Source organism: Agelaius tricolor, unplaced genomic scaffold, assembly GCF_023055355.1.
Source record: "Agelaius tricolor isolate 1412-34295 unplaced genomic scaffold, bAgeTri1.0.p SCAF_31, whole genome shotgun sequence".
NCBI lineage: Eukaryota > Metazoa > Chordata > Aves > Passeriformes > Icteridae > Agelaius > Agelaius tricolor.
This window is the reverse complement of record NW_027269291.1, coordinates 6,037,439-6,050,719: the sequence shown is the minus strand read 5'-3', so window position 1 is coordinate 6,050,719 and position 13,281 is coordinate 6,037,439. Positions and strand designations below refer to the sequence as shown.

General features: G+C 50.0%; 1 protein-coding gene across 2 annotated transcripts in view; it reads left to right on the top strand.

The window, feature by feature from the left end:
* The first annotated feature begins 1,816 nt into the window (after nt 1-1,816).
* Nucleotides 1,817-13,281, top strand: part of LOC139601444 (acid-sensing ion channel 2) — a 499,686-nt gene continuing 488,221 nt past the window's right edge. Inside the window, exon 1 of one of the 2 annotated variants that reach the window (XR_011682917.1) lies at nt 1,817-2,626. Coding sequence is in view for 1 of the 2 variants with exons in the window: in XM_071450541.1 (XP_071306642.1) it covers nt 2,063-2,626 (564 nt within the window). In the remaining variant the exon portion in view is untranslated. The remainder of the gene's footprint in view (nt 2,627-13,281) is intronic. The other variant, XM_071450541.1, reaches the window with a different exon arrangement.

Sequence of the window (13,281 nt, the reverse complement as noted above, 5' to 3'; positions counted from 1 at the left end):
GCTCCCTCTGCACCCCAGCCATTCATGACAACAGAGTGCTGGAGCCTTCTGGCTATGGAAGGAGGTTGCAGCTTCAGGGCAACCCCCTGGTATGAAAAGTCCTCCTGGGAAAACCATCTCGTGGCTCCCAAGTCCTTTGTCCCCTCTTTGCCTCATTCCCTGGTGTAAAATGGAGAAAGTACGTGTTGTAGCAGGGCTGGGTAGCTGAGACTGAGGGATATTGCCATAGGAACATCCATGCTGGGGGATGCCACAACTCCTCTTGCCTTTGGCTGCCAAGGCCAAATGTGGAGACAGCAAAGCAGAAATTATCTCATCTCTGGGTGAAAACCATCGGGGGGAGGACAGGGTGGCTCACGGCCGGGGGACAAGGGTCTTGGGGGTCCATCAGTGGAGTCAAGCACCTGAAAGGTGAAGGGGCCAAATGGTGCAATTGGTCAGTTGTCATGGTAACCGCACTCAGGGTTATAAATCCAGAAACTGGGCTCATTTAATCCTTAAAGGTGGCTGAAAGTCATGAGGCATTGCCCTGCAGACCCTGACAGGCTCTGCCTGTGCTTCAACCCTCTGCTCCCACCTCATTCCAACTGGGAAACCACGTTCTGGGCACTTCCATGCTCTGGGAGCCTCACCTGCTGTAGGGCTGGGTGCTGTACAGAGACAGAAATCCTGGGGTTTCATTCTGGATCTGAAAAAAGGCGAGCAACGCCCCTGCTGTTCATGGAGCCGGTGTGGAAGGGAGTTACTCCGACCCAGTTCAGACCCAGCCCCTCACACCTCTGGTGTGGATCCCCCTCGTTCGCACTCTTGCAGTCGCACCACGCATGCACCGAGGCATCGTCACGGATCTGCAGCATCTCCTGGGTAGAAAATCCAGTTTTCCTCCCTTCCACCCCCTCCTTCCCAGCCTCCCGGCTGCATGCACATCTGGGAGCGCCTTCCCCAAACACATCCGTCACAGGTGCCTTCGGGGCACACGGAACATCTGGAGATCCTGCGGGGGCCGAGCAGGATCTGCTCAGGAGCTGCTGGGCACAGCCCGGCCCCGGACAGCTGCGGGGCTCGGTCCCTCTCCCTGCCCGGCCCGGCCCGGCCCTGCCCTCCGGATCCCTGCGCGACCCACGGCTCCCAGCGCTTCTCCCCGAGAGTCCTGCAGGGCAGGAGAGCTCTGGGCGGCTCTGAGGCGGCTCTAAGGCAGACAAAGCAGAGGCCAGAGACGCTCCAGCCCCGCCGCTGCCCGGCCCTTGCCCTGGCTGGGTTTTGCTCGGAGCTGCCGTGTGAAAGAGAAAGAGAAGCGAGTTAATGCACCTCTTTCCAATCTGCGTGTGTGCGTCCGTGCAGCTGAGCAGCAGTCCCCTTCTTTTCTATTTTTCAGCCTTTCCTTTTATTTTTTAGCCTTTCCTTTCCCCTCCCTCTTTTGCTCTCCTGTTTCTCCCTCTGAATTAGCTGCCCACCTTTCCCTTGCAAATCACACCGACAGCACAGGCTGGGTTTTCGGGGTGGTGTTTTCTGCCCAAAATGGAGAGGTGGGGAGGAGGAGAGATGCCTGAATCCTGCAGCCGCATCCCCGGAGCTCGGGGAGCATCTCCCGCTCGGGCTGAAGATATGCGGGAAGCAGCATGCTCGGCTTTCCGCACTAGTTAACAGCCTGGAAGCTGCCTCCGCTTGTTTTAGGCTCGCTCGCTTAATCTCAGCTCCCCTCGGCGCGTGTGTGCTTGTGTGTGTGTGTGTGCAGGGGGAGGACTTTATTGCCATTGGCTCAGCTTTCGCTGCCCACCCACATCTCTTCCACATCACCTTGGTGTCTCCCTAAATAAAACCAGCCCTCCTTATCGCACCGAGGAAATCAAGAGCAAGAGTTTGAATGGATTTTATATAAATATTTACCCCGACGAAGCTACTGCTGAGCTCGTGGGATAAACTTGCAGCAGCTGGTCTCACTCTGCTTCCCTCACCTGCCTCTGAAAGGGTTTAATTACTTTGGAGAGGAGAGGGGAGAGATCCAGATCCCAGTTCTGGCTCCAGACTGACCCAAAAAGCAGGAGCAGGATTTAAATGAACTATGGATCTGAAGGACAGCACCAGCGAGGGCAGCATGGGCAGCCTGCAGCCTTCCAGCATCCAGATTTTTGCCAACACCACCACGCTCCACGGGATCCGTCACGTCTTTGTCTACGGGCCGGTCACCATCCGGCGCCTGCTCTGGACCTTGGCCTTTGTGGGTTCGCTGGGTCTGCTCCTGGTGGAGAGCTCGGACAGGGTGGCTTTTTACTTCTCCTACCAGCACGTGACCAAAGTGGATGAGGTGGTGGCGAACAGCCTGGTGTTTCCTGCTGTCACCATCTGTAACCTCAACGAGTTCCGCTTCTCCCGGCTCACCACCAATGACCTGTACCATGCTGGGGAGCTCCTGGCGCTGCTGGATGTCAACCTGCAGATCCCCAACCCTCACCTGGCTGACCCTGCTGTCTTAGCCACCCTCCAAGAAAAGGCCAACTTTAAGCAGTATAAACCCAAAGTTTTCAGCATGCAAGAGTTCCTGGCACGGGTTGGCCATGACCTGAAGGATATGATGCTGTACTGCAAGTTCAGGGGCCAGGAGTGCAACCACAAGGACTTCAAAACTGTGAGTATGAGCAGATATGCTGCCTTTCTCTTCTCTGGGCATGTGGACCATGGTGTTGCAGGACCAGGACAGCCCTGGAGGTGCCTGGCCAAGCTGTGTGGGTCCGGTGTGGTGAGACAGTGGCTGCCAGGCTCTGGCATGGCAGAGGAGGAGCAGGAGGAAGCCTGTTGAGCTGAAGTTTGTTTGTTGGAGTCCTAATGGAGGTATTATGGGGCCATACCTGCAAAGGGTTTGTAGCAGGTCCAGCCTCCATGCTGAGTAAGGCCCACAGCTCCCAGTGTTTGCTCAGGGTCAGATGGATGCTGCTGAGCATCAGAGGGGGCCTGAGGGTCTCTTGGCATGGCCAGTGGATGTCAGCCAGCAGAAGGAAGCAGAGAGGGCTGGACAGAGCCAACCAGAAGGGCAGGTGCTTGGGGCTGGTCTGAGCAATGTCCAGCTGTGTCTCTCCAGGTGTTTGCAGCGTTGCTGGAACTCTGGAAGGGGAAATTTTTCTTCTTGTTCCTGGTATTCATGGCTCATAAATTCTGGTTTGCTGCAGAGTGTGGGTAGCAGCTGGGTACCTGTCTGGTGCTGTGTCCTTCCTGTGCTGTGTTAGATGAAAGGAGGGGAAAGAGAAGGAGAGGAAACGCAACTGAGAGGCTGAGCTCTGACCCTGGTCTGCTCTGAGAGGGGGGGAGGTGGAGCGAACTGGGTGCTTGAGCATGCTGAGGGAAGCAGCTGCTGCTGAGTTTCCAGCTTCTGGCTGGCACCCTGATGGCAGTGCAGGCTAGCCTGGGTGCTGTGGTGGTAAATGTGTCCGTGTAAAATAAAAATTACTAGGAGGTTGCCTAGCTGAAGTGATGCCCCTCTGTACTGCTGGGGCAGGGCTGCAGAGGGGGCTGAGCCCCATCCTGGCTGAGCTGGGGCATGCTGGGCTCTGGGCTAAGTCCCACTGTGGTCTCAGGCCATGCTGGGCAGTGCCTCAGCTCTGTGATCCTGGAGTCAGAAATGTTACAGGTTTCAGGTGGTTATTTCTTGGGAGTTCTGCTGGTTGTTCTGCTAGTTATGGTGTGTCCTGCAGAGAGCAGGTCCTGGGCAGGGTTTGTGATCCCTGGTTCATCAGCAGAATCTTTGTCAGGTTTTGGGAGAAGGGAATATTTTCTATCTGTGCTGCTTTGGATCTCTGAACAAATGAGTCCAACTGACTCCAGCCCCAAAGTCATTGCCATCTCCTGGGCTGTGCTCTCTTTACACCTCGGAGCAGGAACATAGAATTGTACACGTAAGTGATTACCTGTGCATATCTCCGATGTGTGTCTGTTTCAAACTGGCTATTCAGGCAAACCATTCCCTTGTTTCTGCTCCCTGGGCAGGTCTGAGCAGGGGTTGGGTCATCCAAGCTGTAGGAAGGCGTCAACCATGTTCCAAGGAGAGGAGCTTGCTAAAGAGAAGCCATGTGTGAGCAGGTCTGGAGAATGGGATAAAAAAGGAGAAACAGATCCAAGAGTCCAGGGGACAGAAGAGTTGGGAAGTGAGGTCACATCCCAGGAGAGTGGATAGACCTCTCTTGACTGTAGCAAAGTGTGGGGAGTGGGAGCTATTCTGCCTGTGGACTTGCCAAGAATGAAATAAGAACTAGCCAAAAGCAAAAACCTCAAAGCCAGGGAGCAACCAGCACTTTCAAAGCACCTGCAGGGCTTAAAAAAGGACTTTGAAAAGCAGAAGACAGGAGCTCTTGGCAGCCCCCCTGGGACCCAGCAGGGTGTCACCCCTAGCTATTGAGTTTTTGAGATAATTGCTTCTAAAACAATGATTTTAATTTTTTTTTTCCTCGTGGGGAATACTGTAGTTTCCAGAAAGACAAACATTCCCTGTCTGCCAAATAAATGCTCTGCTAAAACAGATCAGGGCAAGCTAGAAAGAGACAAGATATTATGGACTGACAGCACTTGTCCTTGTCAAAGTGAGAGATTGAGTGCAGTACTTCGTCCCATTCTGCAAAGCAGCTCCTACCTGAGCCAGAAGACAACATTGTCTCTCACAGAGGCAGGGCTTCCATCTCACTGACTCCAGGTAATCCCCCGGGTTATGGAAATCCGGGAAGTAGCACTCAACAGGGACACAACAACCCTGTTTTTCTTCCAGATTTTACCTCTCAGATAAAAGGCAGGGAAAAGTGTCTGTTTGAAGGATGAGTAGGTGTTTCCACAGGGAGAATGCTGTAAAGGTCTGTGAGCTGCCTCCAGGCTGAATCAGAACCTCATGTCCTGGATGAATTTTGCATTTAATCACCAGCAACCTGTTGCAGCTGCACATAGGCTCAGTGACAGCACATCCATCCTGCTGCAGCATCCGCTGGAGAAGAGTCATCACTGGAGCCTGATTTGTTTCCTGAAGGGAAACAGGGTGTAAATCCCAGGGCAGCTCTGCAATATGTCATCAGGGTGAAGAAGTACGAGGGTTTTATATACACTGCCCAGATTCTGGCAGCTGTGAGCAGAGGAGGCAGGAGCTTTGCAGCAGAGGGCTGCACCAAACAGGAGCTCTGCAATAAGGTGCTGCTGGAGGAGTCCGTGCTGTGCTGCCTCTGGTCAGCTCTGCCCTCTGGTGCATGGGGATTTGTGTGCAGGGTGTCCCTGAATAAAGCCCACAGTGCTGCTGCTGCTGCATGGAGAGCAGGAGCTGAAACGGCAGCATCTTGGCACTTTGAAAACACTTGACTTTACCCTCCTTCTTCCTCCACTGCCCTGTTTAAGTCCTCTGTCACTGCTTTAATAACAGGACTTGAGCTGTGTTTTCCCTACACTTCCTGTTCCTTCTCCCCTTAATACCTCTCAGACAGCATTTCCTATGTTAAGGTTTGCTCACTGGAGTGAGTACCCACAGCTTTTTTTCAGAAATACCCAAAGGAAACAGCTAGGTCTTAGCAGGATGTGCTGATCCTGTGCTGGCGTTGCCACACACAGAACAGCAGAGAAGATAATGCAGAGCTCTGCTGTAGGCAAAGCCAGTGAAGAAGAGACAATTGGCAGGACATGCTTTAGCAAAGCCATTCCCTTGGAGTATGTGGAGGAGGAAAGCCTGAGAGCAGCAGCCAAGGAAATCCTCTCCTTGTTTTCTGCATTGCTCCCCCCAGGAGGTCCTGGTTGGAGCTGACCTCGCAGATGGCATTTCCTGGAGGAGCTGTGCTCCTGCTGCTCCATGTGACATCAAGGTCTTCATCCCAGTGCTGCTGAGCCTGGCAAAGCTTGGGCTCATCAGCCCTCACCACAGCACTGTGATGTTCTGGGAGTCCCTGTGGGTGTGTGGAGCAAAGCCTCTTTCCCAGGGTACTGGTGTGGCTCGTGGCCTTCACTGTTCCAGCCTGGGATGATGCTGGGCAGTAACAGGGGACACTTGCAAGAGGATTTTGTGTGGGGCCCAGCAAATGTGGGGGGCAATGGGGAGAAAACCTCTGAAAACCCTTCCACAGCTCATGGGGCAAACACGGAGTGAGGGATAGGATAGCCTGGGAGTGGATACTGGGAATGTGAGCAGCAGGGGAATGGAATCCCTCAGTCCCCCCTTGCTGAGAAACGCTCCCCAGCAGCACAGCCCTGCTCAGCACAGCCTGGCCGTGGCTCTGGGGGCTGTTCTGGGTGTGTCTCTGGGTCTCTGGGGTGGTACCGTGTTCTGTTTGCTAAATGCAGTGTTGGGCTGTGCTTCCTTACACATCCAGTCATTCCAGCTAACACAAACCTTTCCCTTGTGCCTGCTCTGCCTCATCAGGTGTCTGTTTATTGCCAGTGGCCATGACAATTGAAGGATAGAACTCATTTATTTTCAATACACATTCTTCTGACCTACAGGGTCCACATAATGAAGTGTATCTCATGTGAATATTGCTATTTTAAGACATGAGTTTCTGTCAATCTATCTGTCTTTCTCTGTACATATTTTTTCTGCCCTTCTTTCTAGTATATCTATCAGGCCAATGTTTAGTGAATAGCTTTGGCTTTTTAGACTAACTAGTCCATTCTCATCTGTTATACAACTTTCACTTTCTTCAAGAAAAAAGTCAGGATAGTGCATACTTGATTCAGAAAAACATTACATTTCTTATTTACCAATTTTTCTGGAGAGTCACAACTTTTACCAAAGTTTGCTCCAGAATCTGAGATGCCATAATGAGATCTGCCATTATGAAATGTGCAATAATGAGATGTGCAATTCAGTGATAACTTTTACACAAACAGGCTGTTCTTCCAGTAGGAGATCATGTAGGAAATCCAGTTTGCACTGGAATATCTCAATTTTGCAGGTACTGTTGAGGGTCTGGGTGTGGGCACAGGCACAGAGGGAGTGCAGGGTTATAATTTTGCTGCTGGTGGTGTCTCACTGGGTGTCTAAAAGGAGTCCTGGCTCAGGGATCTAGCAAACCCTGCCCTTGGGAAGTGCAGACCCTCATGCCACCCAGTGGTTTACTGGATTGAATCTCTCTGTCCGGTAAGGATTTATATGTGTGGTAGTTCCCTGTTACACTGATGGGGTTTGTATTTCCTTTATTTATTAAAAAATAGTAGGATAAGATTTTATATTTTGCAGGAAGTTTAATGGATAGATGCCAGTTGGGATCAATGCTCATGAAAAATCATTCCTGGGTTGGAATGGTCAATAGAGTTAAAATCTAATGAAAGCTATGGAGCTTCAGTGGGGCCTTTTCATGGCAAATCCCATTTTAAATCCTTTAATACCATGTGTTGGTTTGGCATAACTGGTTTTTCATAGTGGGGGGGGGGGGGGGGCACAGGGGTGGCTTCTGTGAGAAGCTGATAGAAACTCCCACCATGTCTGACAGAGCCAGTCTCTGATGGCTCTGAAGAAGGACATGCTGCTGGCCCAATTAGAGAGGTTGGTAACACCTCTGTGATGACATATTTAAGAAGACAGTAAAAAACAGCACCTGCTAATTTTTTCCCAGGGGTAGCCTGGCAGCGCTGCTGGGGCCATCCCAGAGGTGAGCCTCCCCTGCCTGGCTGCCCCTAGCCAGCCATGCCCGGCACAAGGGCAGGGGCAGTGGGGGCAGCCTCCCCTTGGCAGTGCCCTGCATGAGCAGAGGTGTTAATTAGCACCCACGAGGTGGTGGGGCCATGGGGCTGGCAGGGAAAGCACGATGAGTGATTGCCAAGGCAGAACCTAGACCAGATCAACTTCTCGGTGCTGCAGGATTTTGCAATATCTTTGAATTGGTGGAACTTGTTGGCAGTGGTACCTATGGGCATGTCTTGGTTTGGAAAGCCAGGTGTCTGCTAAGGAAGGCAGGAGCCTCTCCTGAAATGGAAAATGTAAACCCCCTCCCTCTGAATTGTTATAAATTTGAAATTAAGGGGCTCTCAGGGAAAGATATGGGAGCAGGAATAACAGTTCTTTATTAGGGAAGAAAATAAAAATAAAATAAACAATGCAGTTAATCAAAACAGCACTGCCAGAGTCAGAACCCAACCTGACACCCTGTGGGTCAGGGTGCTGGCAGCAGTCCCATTGGAATTGTGGCTCAGCCCTCCTGCAGTGTCAGGGCTGGTTCTGTTGGAGCAGGGATCCTGGAGAAAGGTGCAGTCTCTTCCTCTGAAGAGCCAGGGGAAGAAGAGGCAGCTGCTGTTCCTCTGGGAATCTAGTGGAGAAGCTGTTCTGGTGTCCCAGAAACTCAGATTATATCCACATAGGAAATGCTTGGCTCCTCCCTCTGGGCTCACATCTCCCAGTGGGATGCTGTAGTTCTTATCAGTTATGCAGGGACATTTAATAGCCCATGAACAGAAGATGTCTCCATGGAGGGAGGATTGGTTTGTGGAAGGGATGAAGAAAACTGCTCAATTAACAGAAGATAACTGCCCCAGCTCTGACAGATGGCAATAGAATACACATTGCCTTCTACACATTGCAATCTAGGACAGGGCAGTAGCTTTTCTTCTAGTCAGAGAAGAGGAGGAAGTGAGGACATGTGAGGGAAAACAATATGGTGGCACCAAGGTCAGTGGAAAAAGAGGGGGAGGAAGTGTTCCACGTGCTGGAGCTGAGATTCCTCTGCAGGCCATGGTGAGGACTGTGGTGAAGCAGGCTGTCCCCCTTGCAACCCATGAGGTCCACGGCGAATGCAGAGCCTGTGAGAGAAGTGTTCACACCAGACCGGTTGGATGCCAGAAAAAGCTGTGATCCAGTGGGAGACCCAAATGCAGAGAGAGGGCCCCTGCTTCCAGAGCTCCTTAAATGAACAGAAAAAGATCTGGAGTGCTGAACTGACCAAATGCCCATGCCCTGTCTCCCTGCACTGTCAGTGGGAAGGAGGGGGGGGTGGGGGAAAAAAAGGTGTTTTAGGGTCTTATTTTACTTCTCATTATCCTCCTCTGACTGTGTTAATAATAAATTTACTTTATACCTTTAGATTTAAACCTGTTTTTACCTTAGAGTGTTTTTCTCCCAGTCCTTACTGGAAGTATAAACACCGGGTGAAACAACTCCAAAGGAGAGAAGCTGCAGAAATGGGCTGCAGGTTGTTAACTTGGGGCATTTGGGATGCTGATCTGACTGCAGATCTGACCAGAACAGTGACAGTCCTCCTTAATGATCTTTGAAAAGGCTCTGTTTGGATGTGTTTTGAGCTGTTTCTTAGCCAGGCATGCTGCCCTCCCTCACTCAGGCTTTGGGATGGGAATAATTTAAACAAGTGGGAAGTGTCAGGAAGAGGCACAGCCAAAGTGTCAGAGCCAGCTGGAGAGCAGAGGGGGATGGATGACGAGGGAGATGAGGCATGGGGAGGGCCCTGGGAGAGGAAGGACAAAGAATCTGTGTGTGTAAGAGCCAGATGTGGTCTCAGCTTCCCTTGCTGGAGCAGCTGGCACTTGGTTTGGAGGGGAGCAAGAGCCACTCCTCACTCCTGAGTGATTCCCATTCATTAGAGTTATTATCAGGAGTCCAAATGAGAGCTCCTCTGTCCTCTACACTCCACCTGCCCAAGGATTTGCACTCCAAATAGCAGCTGGAGCTGGAGCAAAATGCAAATCCACCCTTGGGATGGGGAAGAACTGCTGAGCAAGGGGGGTGTCATTGGAGTTCCAAGGATAGAGGAGATGTTTGAGGGCTGCCAGGGTTTATCAGAATTGTCCTGGGAATTGTGTGAGGCTTTTCTTAGTGTTGGAAATACCTCTGAGTGCAGCTTCTTGTGCTTCAGCTTATTTCTCCTGGACAGACACTGAGAACTGAAGTGCCCAAAGCAGTGGAGAGCCAAGGTTGTCAACAACAGAGAGCAAATCTGATAATCACCTGGCACAGTGTCCTGGTGCCTCCTTTGCCCGTGGCTCTCTGTGACTAACACAATTCATGTCACAGGGTCTCCCTGACAACTGGCCTTGTGTGAGTTCTCCTGGGTGCAGTTTTCTGTCTGCAGTGGGTGGAGGGTGAAAGCACAGGAAGGTTCACATGTACTTGTGCTCTCTCTACAGGAACCAGACTTAGTCTAGTCATGTCCAAAGCTAGAAGTAAAGGCCAGGAAAGACAAGGAATATATAAAAAACCCAACATGGTTTCCAGCTGGAGAGGTAAAATAGAGCAACAGAGCTTGTCCATAACCCCCCATGCAAGGGTCCCTTGGAGTCTTCTTGGCACATAATAAACAACCTCCCAGATGTCCCCTCTTGAGGAATCTTTGCGTTTATCTGACCAAATGCAGTGATGCCCTGGGAAAAATCATGGTATGACTGCTGTGGGTTTAATCTAAACCCTCCCTGAGAGGTTCTGACTACAGGTCCATGATCCCCATGGACAGAAATGGGTAAAAATCTAAACCAGTTATCATGAAGTTAAACTGGAGAAATTTTCACTTGATAAAAAATGAAAGCAGGTCTGACTTCAGTGAGGGCCTCTGGCCTCTTGAGGTCCCTTCCAAGCTGAATTATGATTCTATAACAGAAAGCAGGTGCAGACCTGCTGGGTCTTAAATCCTTTTGCTATTTTTGGAGCATCTAATTTTTTCATAGAAACATAGAAACCTGGAATGGTTTGGGTTGGAAGGGACCTTTAAATCATCGTGTTCCACTCTCCACCACGGGCACCTTCCACTATCCCAAACTGCTCTAAGCCCCATTCAGCCTGGCCTTGGACAATTCCAGGGATCCAGGGGCAGCCGCAGCTTCTTTGGGCATCTTGTTCCAGGGCCTGCCCACCCTCCCAGGAAAGCATGTTTTCCTAATATCTTATCCAAACCTGCTCTCCTTCAGTTTAAAGCCATTTCCCTTTGTCCTGTCCCTACACACCCTTTTCCTCCCTCTCTCTTGGACCCCTTTGGGCACTGGAAGGGGCTCTAAAGGAGATCAGTCTCCCCAGAGTTTCTCTTCTCCAGGCCAAACAGCGTTGCAGGACCTTGCACTTGGCCTTGATGGACTTTGTGAGGGTCACACATTCCCAGTTCTCCAGCCTATCCAGGTCCTGCTGGATCTCATCCCTTCCCTCCAGTGTGTCGCGCAGCCTGGTGCCATCGAGCTTGCTGAGGGCAGCCTCAATCCTATTGTTCATCACCGACAGCTCTAACCCTGAGGAGCTCTGCCCATCTCTGACCTGCTCTCGTGCTCAGTTCACCCTCAGCCTTCCTGAGAAATGAAAGCCACTTTGAGAAGACAATCACCTTCCTCTCTGTGAACTCTGTGCACAAGTTTGCATTATTGACCTAAGGACAAAAATTGCTCTAAAATGCAGAGTTGCTGACAGCTCTGTCTGCACTGAGGCATTCACAGCTCTGATTCCATAATGAGTCCACCACAGTTTCTCTGAGCAAACCCCTGTCTTTTCCCATTTTCTGAAACTATCCCTATTTGCTTTAGAAGCAGACAGTGGTGATTCCATGAAAAAAACCGCTCAGATCCATCACTAAGCTCCTGCTGACAAAAAATGTGTCTGGCAGCTCCCGAGGAGCAGCAGGATGGGGAGGTCATGCTCAGCATCTCCATCTCCTCTGGCAGGGTCTGGAGTCCTTCCTCTGCCTTCCCAAAGGCATCTGGTTCTGCATCCATGGGTGAGGTCGGGGTGATAAGGTGATAAGCTATCATGATAAGGGGGGTGTGAGCAGAGTGTCAGGTGACTGGGTGCTGCCACAGCTACACCAGCTCTATATGGGACTCAAAAATACAAAAACCACTCTGCCTGTTGGGATGATGAGAACCTGCAGTATTCCATAGGAAGAGCTCTTTGGGAAAACAGACCCATGGAAAACTTTCTTGCTTACAAAATGATGACAGCTATGAGAGGCCTGGAAGTGGGGAGGACTCAGAGCTTCCTGAGGGAGGAAATGGTGATGTGTGGCTAAATGTGAAGGTTGTGAAAGTCAGTGTCTATTTTGATACCTGCATCTGCTGAGAGGTCATGATGAAAAGCCTTAAACAGGTTGATTTGTTGAGGGATGAGTGCAACAGAATGGTCCTCTAGAAGCTTGTTGGGACTTCCTGACCTATGGAAATCTGTGAGGAAACCTTTCAGGCATGAGAAGCTCAACAAGCTAAGAGGGAAAATGAGGTAGATGAGGTGATCATGTCTGACTCCATCTGCAATGGATTAATGTATGAGACCTGCACCAGGAAAACAAAATCGCCCTTGGAGGTAAAAGAGACTGAGAGTTATTTCAGCACGACTGACACCAGTGTGCTCAGGGCCATCAAGAACCAATTTCCACCCAGCCATGAATATTTACAACCATCACATGCCATTACTTGAAGAAAAGCTGAATTGTTTTGATCATTTGTTGCTGTTGTGCCATGGAAGGAAGGATTTAGCTTGTGTGTTAAGGCAAGGAGCATGAAGTGAAGGAGTGAAGGGTAATGGAAAATGCACATATATTTGCTCAGGGTGAGATGGATGAAAGGAGGTTTAATCTGCACTTGGATTTCCCAGAGGAGCCCATCCAAGGGAATGGGGCCATCAGGGATTTCATGTGCAAGAGGAGCTGCTCAGTTGTCTGCTCCTGTCAGAGGAGCTAGTTCTGCTTCATGATTTCCTCAGAGACTGAAATTTGAAAAGAAAATCAGAAGTGAAAAAGACTGACTCAAATTTCATCTCCTCCTCAGGTGCTCCCCCACATTGGTCTGACCTTGCACGAGAAGGGGATTTCAGGCTCTTGTCTCATGCCAGGTCTGTAGGCTTCCCTTTCAGTCAGTCCAAAGGTTGTCCAGATCTCACTTCCAGTGTGAGTTTTTTTGGAATTGGAGTCTTTCCTGAGGGAAACTGATAGAGATGAGTCTGTCCACCTTGCCTATATGAAAAGAATCCCAAACTAAAACCCAAATCCCCAAACTAAACCACTGGAGGTCCAAAAATTTTAGAAATTTTAGTGGGAACAAGTTTTAGCTGCTCTATAAAATTGAGTTTTCATTATGCTGTTTCAGTGCTGATGAAGGCTAATATATAAATGTAATATGAAGATGGGCATGAAATTAAAGTAATTTAAAATGAAATTAAAATTAAAAATTATTAAAACTTATTTTGCTTTTTAAAGGTTTTGTCATTATTGGAAGAAGAAAATCAAAGCAACCCATTTAGACATTTTTTGGTTTCTCTTTCCATTCGTGCTTTCCAGGCTCTCTGAAGTCCCACGCTCGTGCAGTGGAGGAGTTGTGCAAAAATTTCACTTTATGAAAGGGGCTGAATCCCATAAC